The 17,783-nt window shown below is 42.4% G+C and overlaps 1 protein-coding gene across 3 annotated transcripts in view; it reads left to right on the top strand.

Annotated features, from left to right (window-relative positions):
• FNDC1 (fibronectin type III domain containing 1) overlaps positions 1-17,783 on the top strand; it is a 101,247-nt gene that overhangs the window by 63,903 nt on the left and 19,561 nt on the right. For all 3 annotated transcript variants that reach the window (XM_082404501.1, XM_082404499.1, XM_082404500.1), the window contains 5 exons: positions 1,514-1,625; positions 2,516-2,902; positions 10,447-10,515; positions 11,950-12,093; positions 15,220-15,450. In XM_082404501.1, the coding sequence (XP_082260627.1) occupies positions 1,514-1,625; positions 2,516-2,902; positions 10,447-10,515; positions 11,950-12,093; positions 15,220-15,450 (943 nt within the window). The remainder of the gene's footprint in view (positions 1-1,513; positions 1,626-2,515; positions 2,903-10,446; positions 10,516-11,949; positions 12,094-15,219; positions 15,451-17,783) is intronic.

Here is a 17,783-nt window from a genome sequence, read left to right as displayed (position 1 = left end):
TCTCAAATCCTTTGTAAAAGGAAGCAGGGTAAAAACGATTGAACAAACCAAAAATCCCTGAATCAAATAGGCAGTTTTTATCAGATCACCTTTTGAACCTTCCAACAATTTGACCAAAATAAAAAATAAGTATTAGTGCTTTATGTATGTTTAAGCTAAATGACTTTAACTTCCTGGGGTTAAGATAAATGTTTAGGAGTTTTTGGTGGGTTGGGGGTGACAGGCAGAACACCTTACAATGTTCAGAGTTTTAAAATATTTTTTCAGAGAGTCAAAATATTATTTATAGTAGAATTCCCAGTCAAAACTTCCCATTTAAAACAATAAGGTTTAGGAAAACATACTGAAGAACTTCAAAGAATTTTCAGTCACAGGTGACCTAAAGATCCATTTTATCATTTCTCAAAGGAACAGAAATTTATGGAAGGAAGAATGCATATTAAAGCAAAGTGTCATTGTAAACAATTTTGAATTGAAACTGCATGGAGTAGATTTCAAAAGTAGGGTTTATATAAATAAGTTTTATTTTAATTACTGAGACAGCACCCAACAAAGTGGCCTGCTTGCAGGGGCTCCTCCAATGTCCTGATTGTGCAGAGTCATGGTTTTCAAACATTGGTGAGCATCAGAATCCCTGGGGGGCTTGTCAGTGCAGTCTGGGTAGGGCCAGGTAATTCTCATATCCGACAAGTTCCCAGGTGAGGCTGGGGCAGCTGGTCCAGGACCACACTTTGAGAACCAACAGTGTAGAGTATGAGTTGTTTCTTAACAGAGATAATAATACCTTTTGTTCAAGTTTTATAATTCCTTAGAATATGAAAATTTTGCATGCATACCGTAATAGGCAATTTAATTACAAATTAAATTGGTTTTGTTATAGCAACTTTGATTTTTAACACTAACAGCCAAATAGAAACATGTCATGTTCATTGTAAGAAGTTAAAACAATTCAGAAATATATGAAAGAGATAATAAGCATCCCAAACCACTTATTAGAAATAACCACTGTTAACAGTTTGGGATATAATCTGTCCAGAATTTTCTCTCTGCACTTTTAAGTTTATATACACAAATGAATATATTTTAGTTTTGCAACATAATCAGTCCTATAATCTAAGTCTGCATCAGGATATGTCAATAAATATAGAATTTCCACATCCTTTTCATTGGCTGCATAGTATTTCACTGGATGGATGGGCCATAATTTACTTAATCTCTTTCCTCTGTTGATGAACACTTAGGTTGTTTCCTCCTGTTTACATACTACAACATATTAAATGGTAAAAGTATTTTGAACATCTTTTGAATATTTGAGAAACTTAAAACAATTTACATATTATATAGATAAGCAATTATAATATGAAATGTGACTGTTTCATACTTTATTCTTATTAAACCTTATGAATGATGCTGACAAAAATAATATTTCCTATTCACATATGTTCATGTAGTTGGATTAAGGTGAGCATTTTGAAATGTTCAACATATCCTTTAATCTGTGTCATGGATTTAGGTCGTGGATCTTGATCGTGGGTTAGTATTGAACGGAGAAGGAAGGTACCTCCAAGATTCACAAGGAAACCCCCTTCGAGTTAAACTAGGAGGAGATGGTCGAACCATTGTGGGTAAGTGAGAGTGTTTTTTAAGGAACGGAAGTGTCCTGACTTAGCTGTAGAGTGACAACTTCTCTCTTTCTCCTCCTACTCATTTTTAATGGGGGCCCTTGAGCCATGTGGAAAAGGAGGTGCCTCAGAAGGGGGCAGAACTTAGCTTCTTCCCTGATCCAACTGTCTTCTTACAGACTCCACCCTCTAGAAAAGGTGGCTCTTGACTTCATTCTTGGGATTGGGCAGCGGAGAGCAGGAGTCAGCAAAGCAGCTTCTAAAGCCAAACCCTGTCTGCTGCCTGTGTTTATATAAGCCTGGGAACTCAGAATAGTTTTTACATTTTTAAATGACTGCCAAAAAATCATAGAATGATAATATTTGTGACATGTGAATATTATATTAAATTCACATTTCACTATCCATACACAAAGTTTCAGTGGAGCGTAGAAACATGCATTTGCTGGTGTATTGTCTCTGGCTTTTTTGCCCTGTAGTGGCAAAGTTGAGTAGTGGCGTCATAAAGCTTAAAATATTTACTCTCTGGCCCTTTACAGAATAAGTTTGCCACCTTACTGTCCACAGTAACACTTAAGTCTTTAGGGGTAAGAATGAAGAGGGGGAAAGAATTACTTTCCTTACTGGAGACTTCGAGTTATTGCAGGTAATGGGGCATAGCAATGAAATATTTATATATTTATATAAGGTAGTACAGAGTAATGGACAATATAAATAGCCTAGAAATTGCTGGATAGCAGCAGATACTGCTCCCTCAGCTGATGTCCCTTTAATTATTTCTTCGCCTTTTACTGGTGAAAATAGAAGCCTCTGAGAAGACATTTTCCGCTTGCTTTTTGCTTCCCCTGTGTCATCTCACCTTGTTGCACAGCTTTTGTTTGATTTTGTTTCAGATCTGGGAGGGACCCCCGTGGTGAGCCCCGATGGCCTCCCCCTCTTCGGGCAGGGGCGACATGGAAAACCCTTGGCCAGTCCCCAGGATAAGCCCATTTTGAGTCTTGGAGGGAAGCCCCTGCTGGGCTTGGGGGTCATCAAGACAACCACCCGTGCCTCCACCACCATCACGCGACCCACGACCACCACGCCCCCTCGGCCCACCACGACCACCACCACGCGGCCAACGACCACCCAAACCACTACGCGGTCAACCACCACTACCACCGCCCCCGAGCCCACCACCCGCATCCCCACCTGTCGCCCTGGGACCCTGGAGCGACATGACGAGGATGGCAACCTCGTCATGGGCTCAGATGGGATCCCGGAGTGCCACCCCGAGGAAGGTAACTGTCTTCGTTCTACTGGTAACTCGCGTGATGGCGCGCTGCGCTGCCGACTAGGGTCGCAGAGACTGCGGGGTGGTGAGTGGGGTGCACAGTGGGGCAGCAGCTGCAGGCATTTGTAGCTCACGGCGTTTATTCACCGCGCTGTGTCACAACTAGGGTGGTCAGATTTAGCAAACAAAAATACTGCGTGGGACGTGCTTATATGAAAACTTCTCTAAAATTCAAATCTAAGTGGGCATCCTCTGTTTTATCTGGCAACCCTTGTCACCACCCAAGTCAAACATCTGGCTGAAACATGGGACATTGTTAGTTTGGACCAGAGCCTCCCAAAGTGGGTCCCACTGGATATTAGTAGATTAGTACTTGTTATAATAATAATTATAATAATAATTATTATTATACAGTAATTTTTAAAGAAAAGGTTCTGTGATTAGCTGTGTGATTTAAACAAGGTTAAAGGAATTTCTTACTGTTGAACTCTAACAGTTGAATAGTCTCATTGTGAATTTTCAAGTAAAGTAGCATTTCCCAAGCGTGTTTGATCAGCAGTCCCTTTGGAAAATGCTTATCCTTGCGTGGCAGCAGAGGCCGCCCACTGGCTAAGACTGAACCCTTTCCCTGCTCTGGGACACCCAGCCAGGGCTGTCCTGCGCCCCGGCTGTGTCATCCTATATTTGCCTCAGGCTCGAGAAGGCGAATTCACCCCCTTTCCCTCGGGTTGAAATGAATTGCAATGCAGGCTGTAAAGCTTCTGTCTTTTTAAGCTAACGCAGAGTGAAGACCCTTCATTTCAGGAAATCACACTCATGCCCCGAATTCTTACATAGCATCATTGACCTGATAAACCCAATCAGTTTGAACGTGAATGCTGTCTCCAAACTGGGAATTCTGTTTGAAGTTAGTCTTTCCATGGACAAGTTCCGAAGAAACAGGAACATTTGACATATATGAAAATTTCACACCAAAGAACAAGGAACACACTGAAGAAGAGGACGACTGGGAAGAAAATTCTCACACTACCAGCTAACCCAGTGAGTACAAATTGGAATTTACCTTTGGGTTTCCAGTATGAAAATATTATGTATTTTCCTTACTTCTGCGTACTTTGATGTGTTTATTTTTTTTAATTGAAGTATAATTAGAACAGATATTTGTTTAATAATTGGTTGTAAACAGAAAAGTGACTATTTTGGATTTGGTTCTAATTACTACTACTATTATTATTAATATTTTACATTTTCTTTTGTCTCCTCTGATGTAGGCCTTATTGCATGTTCTTTGCATTTCCTTTGTATTTTGGGGCTTTTTAGTGGGCATGAAAGTCAAGATTTTTCTCGGTATTTTTGTTTCTTCTTTTCTTTGCAAATCATGATAGAGATGTGTATTTTTTACTTCACTCCTGTCCATTCGTCTGATAGCCTAGCCCAAGCCAAATTAGTGTCCAAGTGTTAATAATAATTTATCTCTAAAAGCAACTATACTCCAATAAAAATTAAAAAATAAAAATAAAAAGAAATGCAATGGTAGTAAAAAAAAAAAAAAAAAGTAATAATTTTCCTCTAGACAGCATTTTGAAAATAAGTAGAAAGTCTTGGAAAAAAAATTAAATTTGGGGAGAGCAACCTATCATCCTCAAACAATATCGTAATGTACTATAATTTATGATTTTAAAAATACTTCTGTATGGCTTACCTTCCTTTTTTATTTCTGCTGCTCCACTAACAACTTTATTAAACATTTTCTTCCTAGTATCATTTCTAATCATAGTTGTTTTTATTAAAAACATCTTTAATAATAGCTTTCTTAAGACAAAAATCACATGCCATCAAGTTCTCCTTTTTAAAGTGTATAGTTTTTAGCATATTCATAGAGTTGTGCAACAAGCACCACTATTAAATTCCAGAACATTTTCATCACCCTCCAAAACAAACCCTATACTCATTAGTAGTCACTCCCCATTCCCTGCTCCTCCCAACTCCGGGAAACCACTAATCTACTTTCTGTCTCTGTAGTTGCCTATTCTGGACATTTCATGTAAATAGAATCATATGAAATGTGTCCTTTTGTGTCTGGCTTCTTTCAATTAGCATAATTTGTTTTCAAGTTTCATCCACATTGTAGAATATGTCTGTACTTCATTCCTTTTATTGCTGATTAATATTCCATTGTGTGGAGAGACCACATTTTGTCCATTTATCAGTTGATGGACGTTTGGGTTGTTTCCACCTTTTGTCTATTATGATTAGTGCTGCTATGAACATTCGTGTACAGGTTTGTTCCTTTTTTTTTTTTGAATTCCTGTTTTTAATTCTCTTGTGTAGAGTTGCTGTGTCGAATGGTAACTCTCTCTTTAACTTTTTGAGGAACCACCAAACTGCTTTCCATAGCAGCTGCACCATTTTTATTCCCACCAGTAATGTATGAGGTGTCCAATTTCTCTCCATCTTCACCAACACTTGTTATTATCTGTCTTTTTCATTCACAGTGGGTGTGAAGTGGTATCTCATTGTGGTTTAGATTCATAGTTCCCTAATATCTAATGATGTTGACATAGCTATTTTTTATACTTTCTGTGTATAGGTTCTGAAATTGAAAGGGAGCATGATTAAGTCTTGTGTCTAGATAAACCCTGATTTAGTGAATTCGTTTGATAAATGTTTCTTTATCATTGTACAGTGATTTCATTATGAGAAAACCCATGTGGTAATTTGAAGAGGATGGAGTAGCTCTTGTTTTTGTTTTTCTGGCTTCATTCATAATTTTGGAAAATAATGTCAGCAAATGATCATTAATCATCTACTCCACATGGGTTGGGGTCTGTGGGAAACATAGAAAAGTCGGTGACGTAGCTGTGCCTCTGAAACCTCACAATCTAACGCACAATCTACCTGAAATTACAGTAGATAGAAACAGCTCCCTCTCATTAGGAAACAAAGTTGTTTATCTTTATGGCAGAGCAAGATGGGATAAAGATCCGTTTCTCCAGGCCTGAGGCTTTGGTGTCTCGTGTCTCCTTTTGTTCTCTCATCTCTGTTGTCAGGTCTCATCAATTCCCACCGATTCTTCCTCCGTCACATTTCTTAGACTTCATACCTCCATTGCTAGTCTGACCCTATTGGCCCAACACTCAAATTATTACTCCTTACTGGGCTTCCTTACACCAGCCTCCATGCGTCTCCTATCCAGATGTGCAGCTAGACACACATTACTTGAATGCGACTCTGATCCAAGCACTGCGCTTGCCTCAGAAATAGAAAGCATAGTCCCCGCTTCATCCACCACTGGAATGCAACTGTCAGGGCTAATCCTGGAGAGAGGTAGAGGTGGAAGGGAGCATCTTAGGGGGGAATTAGCTTCTAAAGACGACTTGTAATTTGAAAATCACAGTCAAAATTATTCACGAAAATCCTCTGCATTATCTATAAAGTACAGTAGAGTTTGCCATTTCTTGGTTGAACACGTTCCAGTGGCCTCGACCTGCAAAAACGCATCCTGTAAATGGGACAGTGAGACTCAGGACAGATGCTGATGTCAGTGGAGCGACAGTCCCAACTCTCCCCCTCACACTTCACCCCCAGAACCACCTGTACCGTGCCTCCCTGCCTCTTGCTCTGCTCTCGTGTTTGTGTTTTCTCTCAAGTACTTTTTTTGTTGTATTCGGCGTACAGTGGGCCCTCTGTACCGCGGGTTTCACATCTGCGGATTCAACCAAACTTGGATTCCTTGTACTACACTATTTTATAAAAAGGACTTGAGCATCCACAGATTTTGGTATTCACAGGGGCTCCTGGACCAATTCCCAGTGTATATCTAGAGACAACTGTAGTTCAGTTTATAATGTACACCCACAAGTGCTGGGGCTCCATGTGTATACAACCAATATTTATTTACCAAGCAAATTTTGGCCATGGCACTTTGCAACCTAGTAACCTGAAATTGCTGTTGCAGGGATGATGATTTAGAACCTGTGTTGTGATCCCTGAGAGAATACCTGCCCTTCCAACAGTCCCCTCTTCAACCCCCATATAGCTGACCATTTGTCATTATCTTCCATTGGCAAAGTCCTAACATTTTGTTTCTAGCCCTCCAATTTTAAAATCATCTTTTCACATCTCTTAGTCTTGGCTCCCCTGGTTAAATCATGCCCCTCTTTCCCTTAAAAACACTGCTTTAAAATAGTGTTCTGGGAATAACCTTGTGTCATTAAATCATTCCAGTAATTTAAGCATTTGTTATAGAGGCCATATTGTTTGCATATTCCTGTAAGCATAGATGCATATTATATGCTTGTTTCCAGCGTATTGGTGCTCTTTCTCTCTCTTACACTCACACACACACACACACACACACACGCACACTTTTTTGCTTGCTATGACTTCTCTATTAAATAATAAACTCCTTGCAGTAGAGACCGCATCCTCTGCTTCATCTCAGATTCCTCATGGTACCTAATTATGCATCTTTGAATATCTACACCATACCCCAAGCCATAGGCATTCTCTGTTTTCTACTGAGGAGTCTTTTACCAGCGATCCTTGTTTTTCAGGTTCCATTTCGACAGCAGATCTGATGGTATCGTGTGTGTCTGGAAATGTTACGAGCCAGCTGAATATCTTCAACAATTTGTAACATGACCTTGGGGCATGTTTTAGAAGAACATCAGTCATCGTGGAAAACAGTTCCCTCCTGCCACAGCGCACTCTCAAGACAGAGAATACAAACAGAATAATTGAAAATTCACTTGAGCTGGACCAACCAAATAATTTGCAAATATCCTTGGGTTTCAAACAGCTGGAATTTACCTTCTCTCTAAACTTCTAATGAGAATCTTTTTTATAGTTTAAAAAAAATATCTCTGGAGCTAATACCCGAACATTTTGCGCTCATTTTTTTTCATGACTGTTTGGACAAACTACTCAAGAAAATAAACTTGAGTACCACATGGTTGGTGGCTGGCAGCTACTTTTATATGAAGAGGTGGAAGCTTTGGACATTGATTCTGGGTTGGCTTATAAAACATCCAGTTTTATGTAGCTCCAAATGCTTCAAAATGGCATTCAGGTGGGGCAAATTCTGAGGGTCAGCTTTTCCCCCAAAACTGTAAATCTATTTCATTACATCTGGAAGTTTCTTTTACTTGGAATCAAGATGGTGCTATTTTAGAAAAATTATGCCTGACTTTATTTGGTCTTAAAACAAAAAAAGGAGCACTAAATCACTCAGTAGGATGTTTACTTTTGCCAGAAGACTTCACTGTCACTCATCTCAAGAAGTGATCCAAGTTCGCAGGTGAAAGACAGCGTTTCTGTTGCCTGGTGCTGGACCAGAGCGTTTCAGCTCCTCAAGGAATTGTGTTTAGTATCAGGAATCCATGAAGGAAACCCTATACTTTCCCCTTTTCTCGTTCACTCCGGGATGCAAAAATTGTACAATTTATTCATTTTGACCTGACCAAAAATAATAATGAAAGGAAATGAACCTGAGCTGATAATGAGGTAAAACAAGACTACGTTCTTAAAAGTTAAATGGACACAGGGAGGACAATGGTTTCTGGGAAACAACAGCCAGATAACTCCAAACGTTAGGTGATGTCAACCTGAAAACTGTCTAATTTAAACCAGCCCAGAAGTAATTCCTCTTGGATCCAGGCATGTTGACATTGGAATGACCTAAAAAAAACTCGCGTCTAATCGTTTTTCTCGAAATGCCCATCCTGAAAGGCGGATCATTTACAACTTCTCTTTGTTGACTTTCGTTGGCCCCGTCAGAACATCCCCAGCATCACCACCTCCATGGTGAGGCAGGTGGGGGGTCATGTCACGGGCCTCGGGTGTATGCGGGGCTTTTCATCGCAGAGGGGCCAGACAGGCGAGGCAAGGTTGCCACTGTCCTCGGCTGGTGGAATTTGTTTCGGCATCCCATTCATGAAGTTATTCAAAGTAGGCTCAGACAAGGCTAGCAGAATGATTACATTGGTGTATTTCTCAGGAATGATCAATGATTTCCTAGCAAGAAAACAATTCAAAATTGGTGCCTGTAATTTTTTGAGTGAAGGAGGTCGGTGTACTTTCTAATTCAATTCCCCCTTCATTATGCTGCGGAATGACGATTCTAATAAAGCGCCTTAGGGTTTACAAGCAAAAGATTGGTTAGTCCAACTTTTAAACAGTGGCGGCAGTTTGATGAAGTATAAAGAACATAGTCCTTGGAGCCAAGGCCTTCAAGTCCAATTCTGTTCCAGCTCTTTGTCCTTTACCAGCTGTGTCACTCCAGGCATGTTATAAATCCGTGGTGTCCTTGGCTGAGAAGTGGGTATAATGAACCCCATTTATCTTATGTGGGGATTAACTCGAACAATATATATGTGACAGTGCCTGATGCCCAGAAGGCAAGTGATAAATCCTAGTTCCTGCTTCCTGTCTCCTCACACCCCCTCTGCCTTTTAAGTGTGCCTTGAATTGAGAGTTCTATATAATTGCTGTGGCTTCAGGTCAAAAGGAAGAAAGGAATTCCTCTGAACTTTTAAGGTGCCTCAAGATTTTACCAGCTACAAAGAAACGGTCTCTTTTTTGCAGCTGCATTTTCCTCCCACAAGTCGAGAAGTAATATATTGATCTCCTCCCACCTTCTCAAAAAAGCTTCTGCTGAAAGGACCCAGATGGTGGAGGCAAAAAATGTGTTTTTTGCTTTCACTCACCTTTCTTAAACAAGTTGTCATCCATGCTCGTGATATCAGTTCAGTCGTTAATAATAGTCATTTTAACAATGGTTTTTACAATTAGGGCTTTCTGGAAGACATCAAAAAAATCACATATAAAAGTCCATCAATTGCATTTAGAGGATGATTTTGTAGTCATAATAGATCTCATGGTTTTGTAAATAAAGCCCTACCTGTTTGTAAAGAGAAGTTTGTAATCATTGGAATATTATTTCCAAACTTCATATGCAAGTTAAGAAGTCTAATCAGTACAGATTTATCTCCCAAGTCGTTGAGAGAGGGTGGGAGCTTAGAGGGGCAGTGAAGCCAGATTGGAAAACAGGAGAGGCAGGAGGTCACCCTGCTTCTGGAACATGTGAGTGGCAAGATCCCGGGGTTGGAGAGAATGAGGGTACCATGAACAAAGGAGCTCCCGGAAGAAGGATTTTTGTCCCCATCCTGGGTACCAGCTGCCACTCTCTGCTCTCCCGGAATGCCTGTTCTCAGGCCTGCAACATCCCGGGCCAGGGGGCCCCTGGGCAGGTGGGGAGCCTGGGCACCGCAGAGGTGGGAGGAAGGTCAGAAACAGCCCCTTGTGCTGGTAGGGAAAGCTGGGGAGGTGTCTTTGTTTTGATCCTTGAGGGCATCCCAGTGCCCTTCTCTGAGTACAAACGAGAGAAAATCTGGGTTCCAACTCCCTTCCTTCTGAGGAAGCTAGGAGCCCCTGGCAGGGGGCGCTTATTCCCCTGGAACCATCATGGGGCTGGATCGCTGTGCCCTTGGCGTGATGCTGAGAAGAAACCCTGGGGCATTTGCTGATCCTTCCCCTCTCCTCCTTCACTAGATGAGTTCTCAGGATTGGAGACAGACTCGGCAGTGCCCACGGAAGAGGCGTACGTGATCTATGATGAAGGTACGAATGTTTTTAAACACATTATTTGGATACTTTTCTGATGGGAGAATCTTATTTTAATGACTAAGTGGATGATCTCAATTTCTGTTTCCTTCGGGACTTGGGTGGGTGGCAACGCTTAGGGAAGGGTGGTTATACTGTCCCCCTCCAAGTTACCCCCCAATACAGGTTAACCTAAAGGAAAACAGTGTGCTTGATGCACAGATGCAGCTTCCAGACAAGCTCCCTGAGCCCCCCTTTCCCTCCCTCTCACCCCTCCTTCCTCTAGAAATTCTGGAGCTGCTTCATTCTGAACCTCCCTGTCCCCCATCCACACTGTTAGTAAAATGACTTGGTTTAACCAAGTCCCCGCCTCCAGCCTTGACTCTTCCCATTCTCATTCTTTCCTTTCTCTCCTTTTCTGATTACATTTAAAAATGCAGTGCTCTAGATGTGCTGATTTTCTTTTTTTTTTAATCATAGCATGTTTTCAAGTCAGGGTAAGTTTCTAAGATAAAGAATACACATGCCTTGCATGACATCTGGAACAGTCACTCCATTAATGGCAACTAATCCTGTCATTATACTTATTACCCTGCGATTGGTCTGTGTGTTTTGTAAGTTACCTCCGAAATTGAAGGAATTCACGTGGAAATCTTGTCCCCACCCCAGTGCTGGCCTTTGACACTCGGGGTGTCTGTCCCCACTTTTGTGCTCTGCCTGCCTGCTGCTGTCTGTAGTTCCAAGGCTCTTAAATCACGAATGTGGCAATAATGTCACCTTTGATGCAATCACGATCGTTCCATGTCGTGGTTTAATCCCCCAGTTTTCAAAAAAAAAAAAAAAATGGACTTAAAAGAAAAACAGCAGATGTGAGAAAGCAAAGGAAGCTTTCTTAGCATCTTTGAAAATAGCACCTTTCTTATGATTTGGAGCTGTTGAAAGGGAGCAGAGTTTTCTTTTTTGTTAACGGATTAGTTCTCTGAATAGGATTAATCCTACACCCCTCCCCAGAGAAAAGCCCATACACAGAAGATAAATTTTTTTAAAAAATCAAGTTTCTTTTCTCATGTGAATTTTTTATGGCTTTAAAAGGGAAAATTATTTAGGCAGAGAATGGTCTTGGACCAGTAACAGGAGCCTGCAAAACTGGGTGAATTCTAAGGTTCTGTCCAGCCTTGATTCTAAAAATCTCATTTTTCTGGTCATTGTGTTTCTTTTTTTCCTTCCTTTCTTTTACCAGGAGCTGCTTTTCCGAGAGGACTGAAATGGGAGGAAATACTGTTTTGTTAGCAAAAAAATTCTGTTCAGGCATAGCATTTATTCTAGGGGGTGGCGGGCTGTGTGCGCGTACATGCTTTCGTGTAGAGATCAATCTTAAGAAGGTATCTTTTGATGGCACACAGCGCCCCTTTTCTGGAAGTGCCCAATTACAAAGCCATCACATCGTTTCAGATTATGAAGTTGAGACCTCAAGGCTGCCGGCCACCACCAAGCCCTCCACCACTGCCGCCACTCCTGCCGTCATCCCCCCAGAAGGCTCCATCAGTTCCTACCCTGAAGAAGAGTTCGATCTGGCTGGAAAGAAACGATTTGTTGGTAAATAGAACTTCCTGAATCAGAGAGCCATGGGTTTTAACTTTCGTTCTTTGAAGAAGAGCACAACTAATCCCTTGGATTGGCCAAGGCAGCGCATTTGCAGCGGTAGCTTATTTTCCCAGAGTGAATTTTCCATTTGGGCTGATTCAGCGAGTCATTCCTGTTTAGATGCACATGAACTTGCTTTCTGCAGAAGTCAGGAGGGGGTGGTGCATGCAGGAGAACGTTTGGTATCCGACAGAATAGAGTTTAGAGAGGCTGCCTTGTGTAGACGGAGAGGAAGGAACACTTTCGATAATCACCAGTCCAGGGAATATGAGTATTCTTATTGTAGTCAACTTTTCTGAGATGAGACTTCCCCTAGGCCTTGCCTGCACTTCATTAACTTCTTCCTAAAAGATGAGCAGTCTACTGAATTGAGCTACTTAGTGTCAAAGAGCTGAAGCTGTTTTCCTTCAGCTTTTTTTTTTTAATTAATTTATTTATTGTTGGCTGCGTTGGGTCTTCGTGGCAGCGCGCGGGCTTTCTCTAGTTGTGGTGCACGGACTTCTCATTGCAGTGGCTTCTCTTGTTGCGGAGCATGGGCTTTAAGCATGCGGGCTTCAGTAGTTGTGGCTCACGGGCTCAGTAGTTGTGGCTCATGGGCTCAGTAGTTGTGGCTCATGGGCTCTAGGTGCGCAGACTCAGTAGTTGTGGTTCGCGGGCTCTAGAGCACAGGCGCAGTAGTTGTGGTGCACGGGCTTAGTTGCTCCGCGGCATGTGGGATCTTCCTGGACTAGGGCTCGAACCCGTGTCCCCTGCATACGCAGGCGGATTCTTAACCAGTGGCCACCAGGGAAGCCCATTCCTTCAGTTTTTTCTTCCACTCTTTTTTACATTCTTTTCCCATATAGGTCATTACAGAGTACTGAATAGAGTTCCCTGTGCTATTCAGCAGGTTCTTATTATCTTTTCTATATATAGTACTGTGTATGTCAATCCCAATCTCCCAATTTATCCCTCCCTCTTCTTTCCCCCCAGTAACTGCAGTTTTGTTTTCTACATCTGTGACTCAACTTATGTTTTGTAAATAGGTTCGTTTACCCTTCAGTTTATTTCCTATAGTTTTTTTTTTTTTTAAATGGAACTGTCATTTTCAGGTTATCTTTTTTTTTTTTTTACTTTTTATTTATTTATTTATTTATTTATTTATTTATGGCTGTGTTGGGTCTTTTTTTCTGTGCGAGGGCTTTCTCTAGTTGTGGTAAGTGGGGGCCACTCTTGATCGCAGTGCGTGGGCCTCTCACTATCGCGGCCTCTCGTTGCAGAGCACAGGCTCCAGACGCGCAGGCTCAGTAATTGTGGCTCACGGGCCTAGTTGCTGTGCGGCATGTGGGATCTTCCCAGACCAGGGCTCGAACCCGTGTCCCCTGCATTGGCAGGCAGATTCTCAACCACTGCGCCACCAGGGAAGCCCCCAATTTCCTATAATTTTTGTTAGCCTCAAGGACTTGCGATCTAGAAATTGATTTTATTCTTTTTTCTCAATTATTAAAACGATTTCAGGAGGATATTCTGTTTCACTAAACTGTGTTTCATTCCCTTTGGGAGTCTTCTTTTCCCATGCCCTTAATGAACTTCGCTAACAAGACAGATTAACATATTAATAAGTGGAAAAAAAATAAGTTATTACTGAGTGGAGACAGGCAACAGCTTAAACTAATATCACACTTTTCTGTTTCCAAAACAAATGTTCTGCCATCAGCAGAGAACTCTTGCCAGCCAAGATGTAGTACTGAGTGTCTGAACCACACGTACTTGAAGAACAAGAATCTGTGTGTGTGTGTGTTTGTGTGTGTGTGTGTGTGTGTGTGTTATCTGTTTGAAGTACTTTATTTTTTTATTTTTTTGAATTGTAAGAATCTTAATTGGAAGGAGGAGTCCTGAGGCAAATGGTAATGCTGGCCCATGGCATGCCGCAGCCTGGGTGTATCCACCGAATGTGCTGACTTTTCTCTCTGTAGTCCCGTGACAGAAATAGAAATGCTTTCAGTGCTATGATTAACTGCTCCAAAGAACTCTTCAAAGACTGAAAGGCTTACTATTGTCTGGCTATTTTCATATGCCTATAACTCTATAAAGCATAGTAGACGACTCCCCCAAACTTCCTGATGAGATCATGAACAAGCTCGAAAGGCCTAATTTTATACACAGTATTGGCATGTAGAGGATCTAAAAATTTCTTTCAGTCCTCACAGCCACTGAAAATGAGAACCTGTACGAAAAGATGCAAAGGAACGTTTAGAAAGTTCTAGAAATTGTTACTTGGGAGCACTTGGGGGTCTTGAATATATAGAGCTCAAATCCAGTTCCTTGGGTTTTCTAACTTCTAGAGCATATGTAATAAGAAGAGCTGTGGACTAGAGAGAGAAGCTTCTGTTTGCCCCCTGCTCTGGGGGCCTCTGTCAGCATCCGCAGGCTCAGCTGGAGTGTGGGTTATCAGTTCTTGTCCTGCCTTAATTCTGGGGCCCGTGTATCTACTGAGATCATGTGTGTAGAGAGAGCTTGAGCCTATCCATAAAGGTGAGGTAGCTATTAGCGTCCTGAGCGGTAATGTTGTAGAAGGGTATTCAGGCCTGGCCTGTGTGGACATTCCAGGTAGTTATGTGAGTTCCTGAAGTCCCAGGGAAGGCCACCCAGAACTGAGACTGAGGCTGTGTATCTTGATCAGTGTATGGTTTTTTCTGGTCCCAAGACAGTCTAGGGAATGAACTGAGTTGAGAGAACTCTTAAGTCGGGCTGATTCACACCCTTCTAAGTTTTTGGGCATAGGAATGGCAGAATGCTGCAGGCTTATGTTAACATTGAATTGTAGTTCAGAGATGTTTCAAAACCACTGAGGTCGTAATCATTGATGTTGATGGGGCAATAAGCTCTTTTGACACCATCGTATTAAAAGATATAAATATATAGATCCATACAAGAGAGCTAGGGATGTGCGTCTGAGTTTGGCATCAGGGCTGATGACCCTGGATGCTTAGCAGGAAGAGACTGAATCGGGGGGTCTACTCCGTGGAGCAGACGTCACGTTTCTGCCTCCAGAGAAAGCCTTCAGCAATCCGATTGGGTATCTTTGTTCTTTTCCAGCTCCTTATGTGACGTACCTAAATAAAGACCCGTCTGCCCCATGCTCTCTGACTGATGCTCTGGATCACTTCCAAGTGGACAGCCTGGATGAAATCATTCCAAACGACCTGAAGAAGAGTGCCCTGCCTCCTCAGCGTGCCCCCCGCAACATCACCGTGGTCGCCGTGGAAGGCTGCCACTCGTTTGTCATTGTGGACTGGGACAAATCCGCCCCGGGAGATATGATAACAGGTGTGTCCAAGGCAGATGCTCAGAGTTCCTCTCAACCAGGACAGGAATACAGACAATAAGGGATGGATGGATGATGGATGAGTGGATGGATGATGGATGAGTGGGTGGATGGATGGATGAGTGGATGGATGATGGATGAGTGGATGGATGATGGATGAGTGGGTGGATGGATGGATGAGTGGATGGATGATGGATGAGTGGATGGATGATGGATGAGTGGGTGGATGGATGGATGAGTGGATGGATGATGGATGAGTGGATGGATGATGGATGAGTGGATGGATGAGTGGATGGATGATGGATGAGTGGATGGATGATGGATGAGTGGATGGATGAGTGGATGGATGATGGATGAGTGGGTGGATGGATGGATGAGTGGATGGATGATGGATGAGTGGATGGATGATGGATGAGTGGATGGATGATGGATGAGTGGATGGATGAGTGGATGGATGATGGATGAGTGGATGGATGATGGATGAGTGGATGGATGATGGATGAGTGGGTGGATGGATGGATGAGTGGGTGGATGATGGATGAGTGGATGGATGATGGATGAGTGGATGGATGATGGATGAGTGGATGGATGATGGATGAGTGGATGGATGATGGATGAGTGGGTGGATAGATGGATGAGTGGATGGATGATGGATGAGTGGATGGATGATGGATGAGTGGGTGGATAGATGGATGAGTGGATGGATGATGGATGAGTGGATGGATGATGGATGAGTGGGTGGATGGTTGGAAGGAGGGATACGTGAATGGGTGGATTGGATAAATGAATGATGGATGGATGCAAGGATGGATGGATAGGTTAAATGGATGGACAGATGCATGAATTGGATGATGAATTGGATGGATGAACGCAGATGTCTTCCTTTAAAAGGATGAAATAGAGGCAGTACGGGAAGCTTTGTGGGGTAGTATGAAGAGCACTAGATGGAAGTCAGAAGTCCTGAATCCTAGTCCCAAATTGGTTTTTCTGACTTTGAGCTACCTACCTCATCTCTCTGGACCTTGCTTTTCCTCCTACCTACTTCATCTCTCTGGACCTTGTTTTCCTCCTATGCAAAATGTCGTTACAGCTCTTATACTCTATAATCCTGCAAATAGCCAGGGAGTCCACAGAGCCACATGTAAGATGAGATCCCACAGCATGGGTGATTAAAGAGCTCCTATTGTGCGCTACCCGGAGTCACAGTCAACCCTGGGGTCGTGACTCAGCCTCTTCCCTTTTTTCCATGTCTGCTGGGTGCTTCCAAACCAGTCTCTGTGTCCCTGAATTCCTTAGATGGGACCCAGATGTGATGGAAAAGTGCCCAGGGATCTTGAGCCTCCTAGGTCTTGGCCTGTGAGATGTTCATGAGTTCATTTGATTCTGCCAAGGATATGTTTGAGGATAAATTTGTTGAGATAAGTTCTTACAGTAAAGAATTAATGTTTTTTTGAATAGACCCTTCTTTTGCAAATGATTCTTTTCGGGTCAGTTAGTTATGTAAGAGGAAGGAACATATGTGTGTGTGTGTGACTCGGGACTGGAGATGGTGCTGTAAGTCAGAGTTTGACATATTATCTGTCACTATTATGCTAGTGTGGTTCATCGAATTCAAAATTTTTAGTGCTTTTGCTTTATGTCCCCAATATTATCTCTTAAAATAAGAAAATATCCAAGCACATCCAAAGAGCAACTTTTCTAATGGAGTTTGCACAGCAGCTCCAAAACCAGGATAAGGAACACAGGAAAGAGTGCCTGGGTATTGTGCCAGGTAAGGTGGAAGGGCCAGGGGAGAGAGAGGGTACAGATCAAGGGGGCGGAGTCTTGGTGTAACTGTAAGTGCTGGTCCCCCCCAGCCTGTGAGCTGCATAGGCCGCAGAGGCCAGCTTCTGTGAAGTCCAGCATGTTCCTAATAGAAAACGAATAAGTCAATGGAAGGAGGAAAGCTTGTAGTCAGAACAGCCAGAAAATCCTTTTATTAACTGAATATGATTTTACGAATGGCAATTTTGAAAAGCAAGCAAGCAAGCATACAGAAAAAAAAAATAATGGAAAATCTTAAGCTATTTAGCTTTTGATCTCTTGCATAACAGATGTTACTTAGAATAAATATACCACTGTGCCCTGAGCCACGGGGCTTCTGAAAAACAGAAGGATGGATACAGGATGAGAGCGCCAGCCACCTTAGACATGCCTCAAGGGCTGGAGCGTGAGGAGCCTTCAGAGAACTCCCGGTAAATGTCATTGGACTTAACTCCGAAGCAGTTCCTGTATCATCCCATAGAGGGCGTGCTTCTGAAACACATGCTCTTGTTAACTTCACATCCCAAGCCTT

Source organism: Balaenoptera borealis, assembly GCF_965194805.1.
Source record: "Balaenoptera borealis genome assembly, chromosome: 9".
Classification (NCBI taxonomy): Eukaryota; Metazoa; Chordata; class Mammalia; order Artiodactyla; family Balaenopteridae; genus Balaenoptera; species Balaenoptera borealis.
The sequence above is the reverse complement of the archived record's forward strand: the minus strand, read 5'-3'. Positions and strand labels throughout refer to the sequence as shown.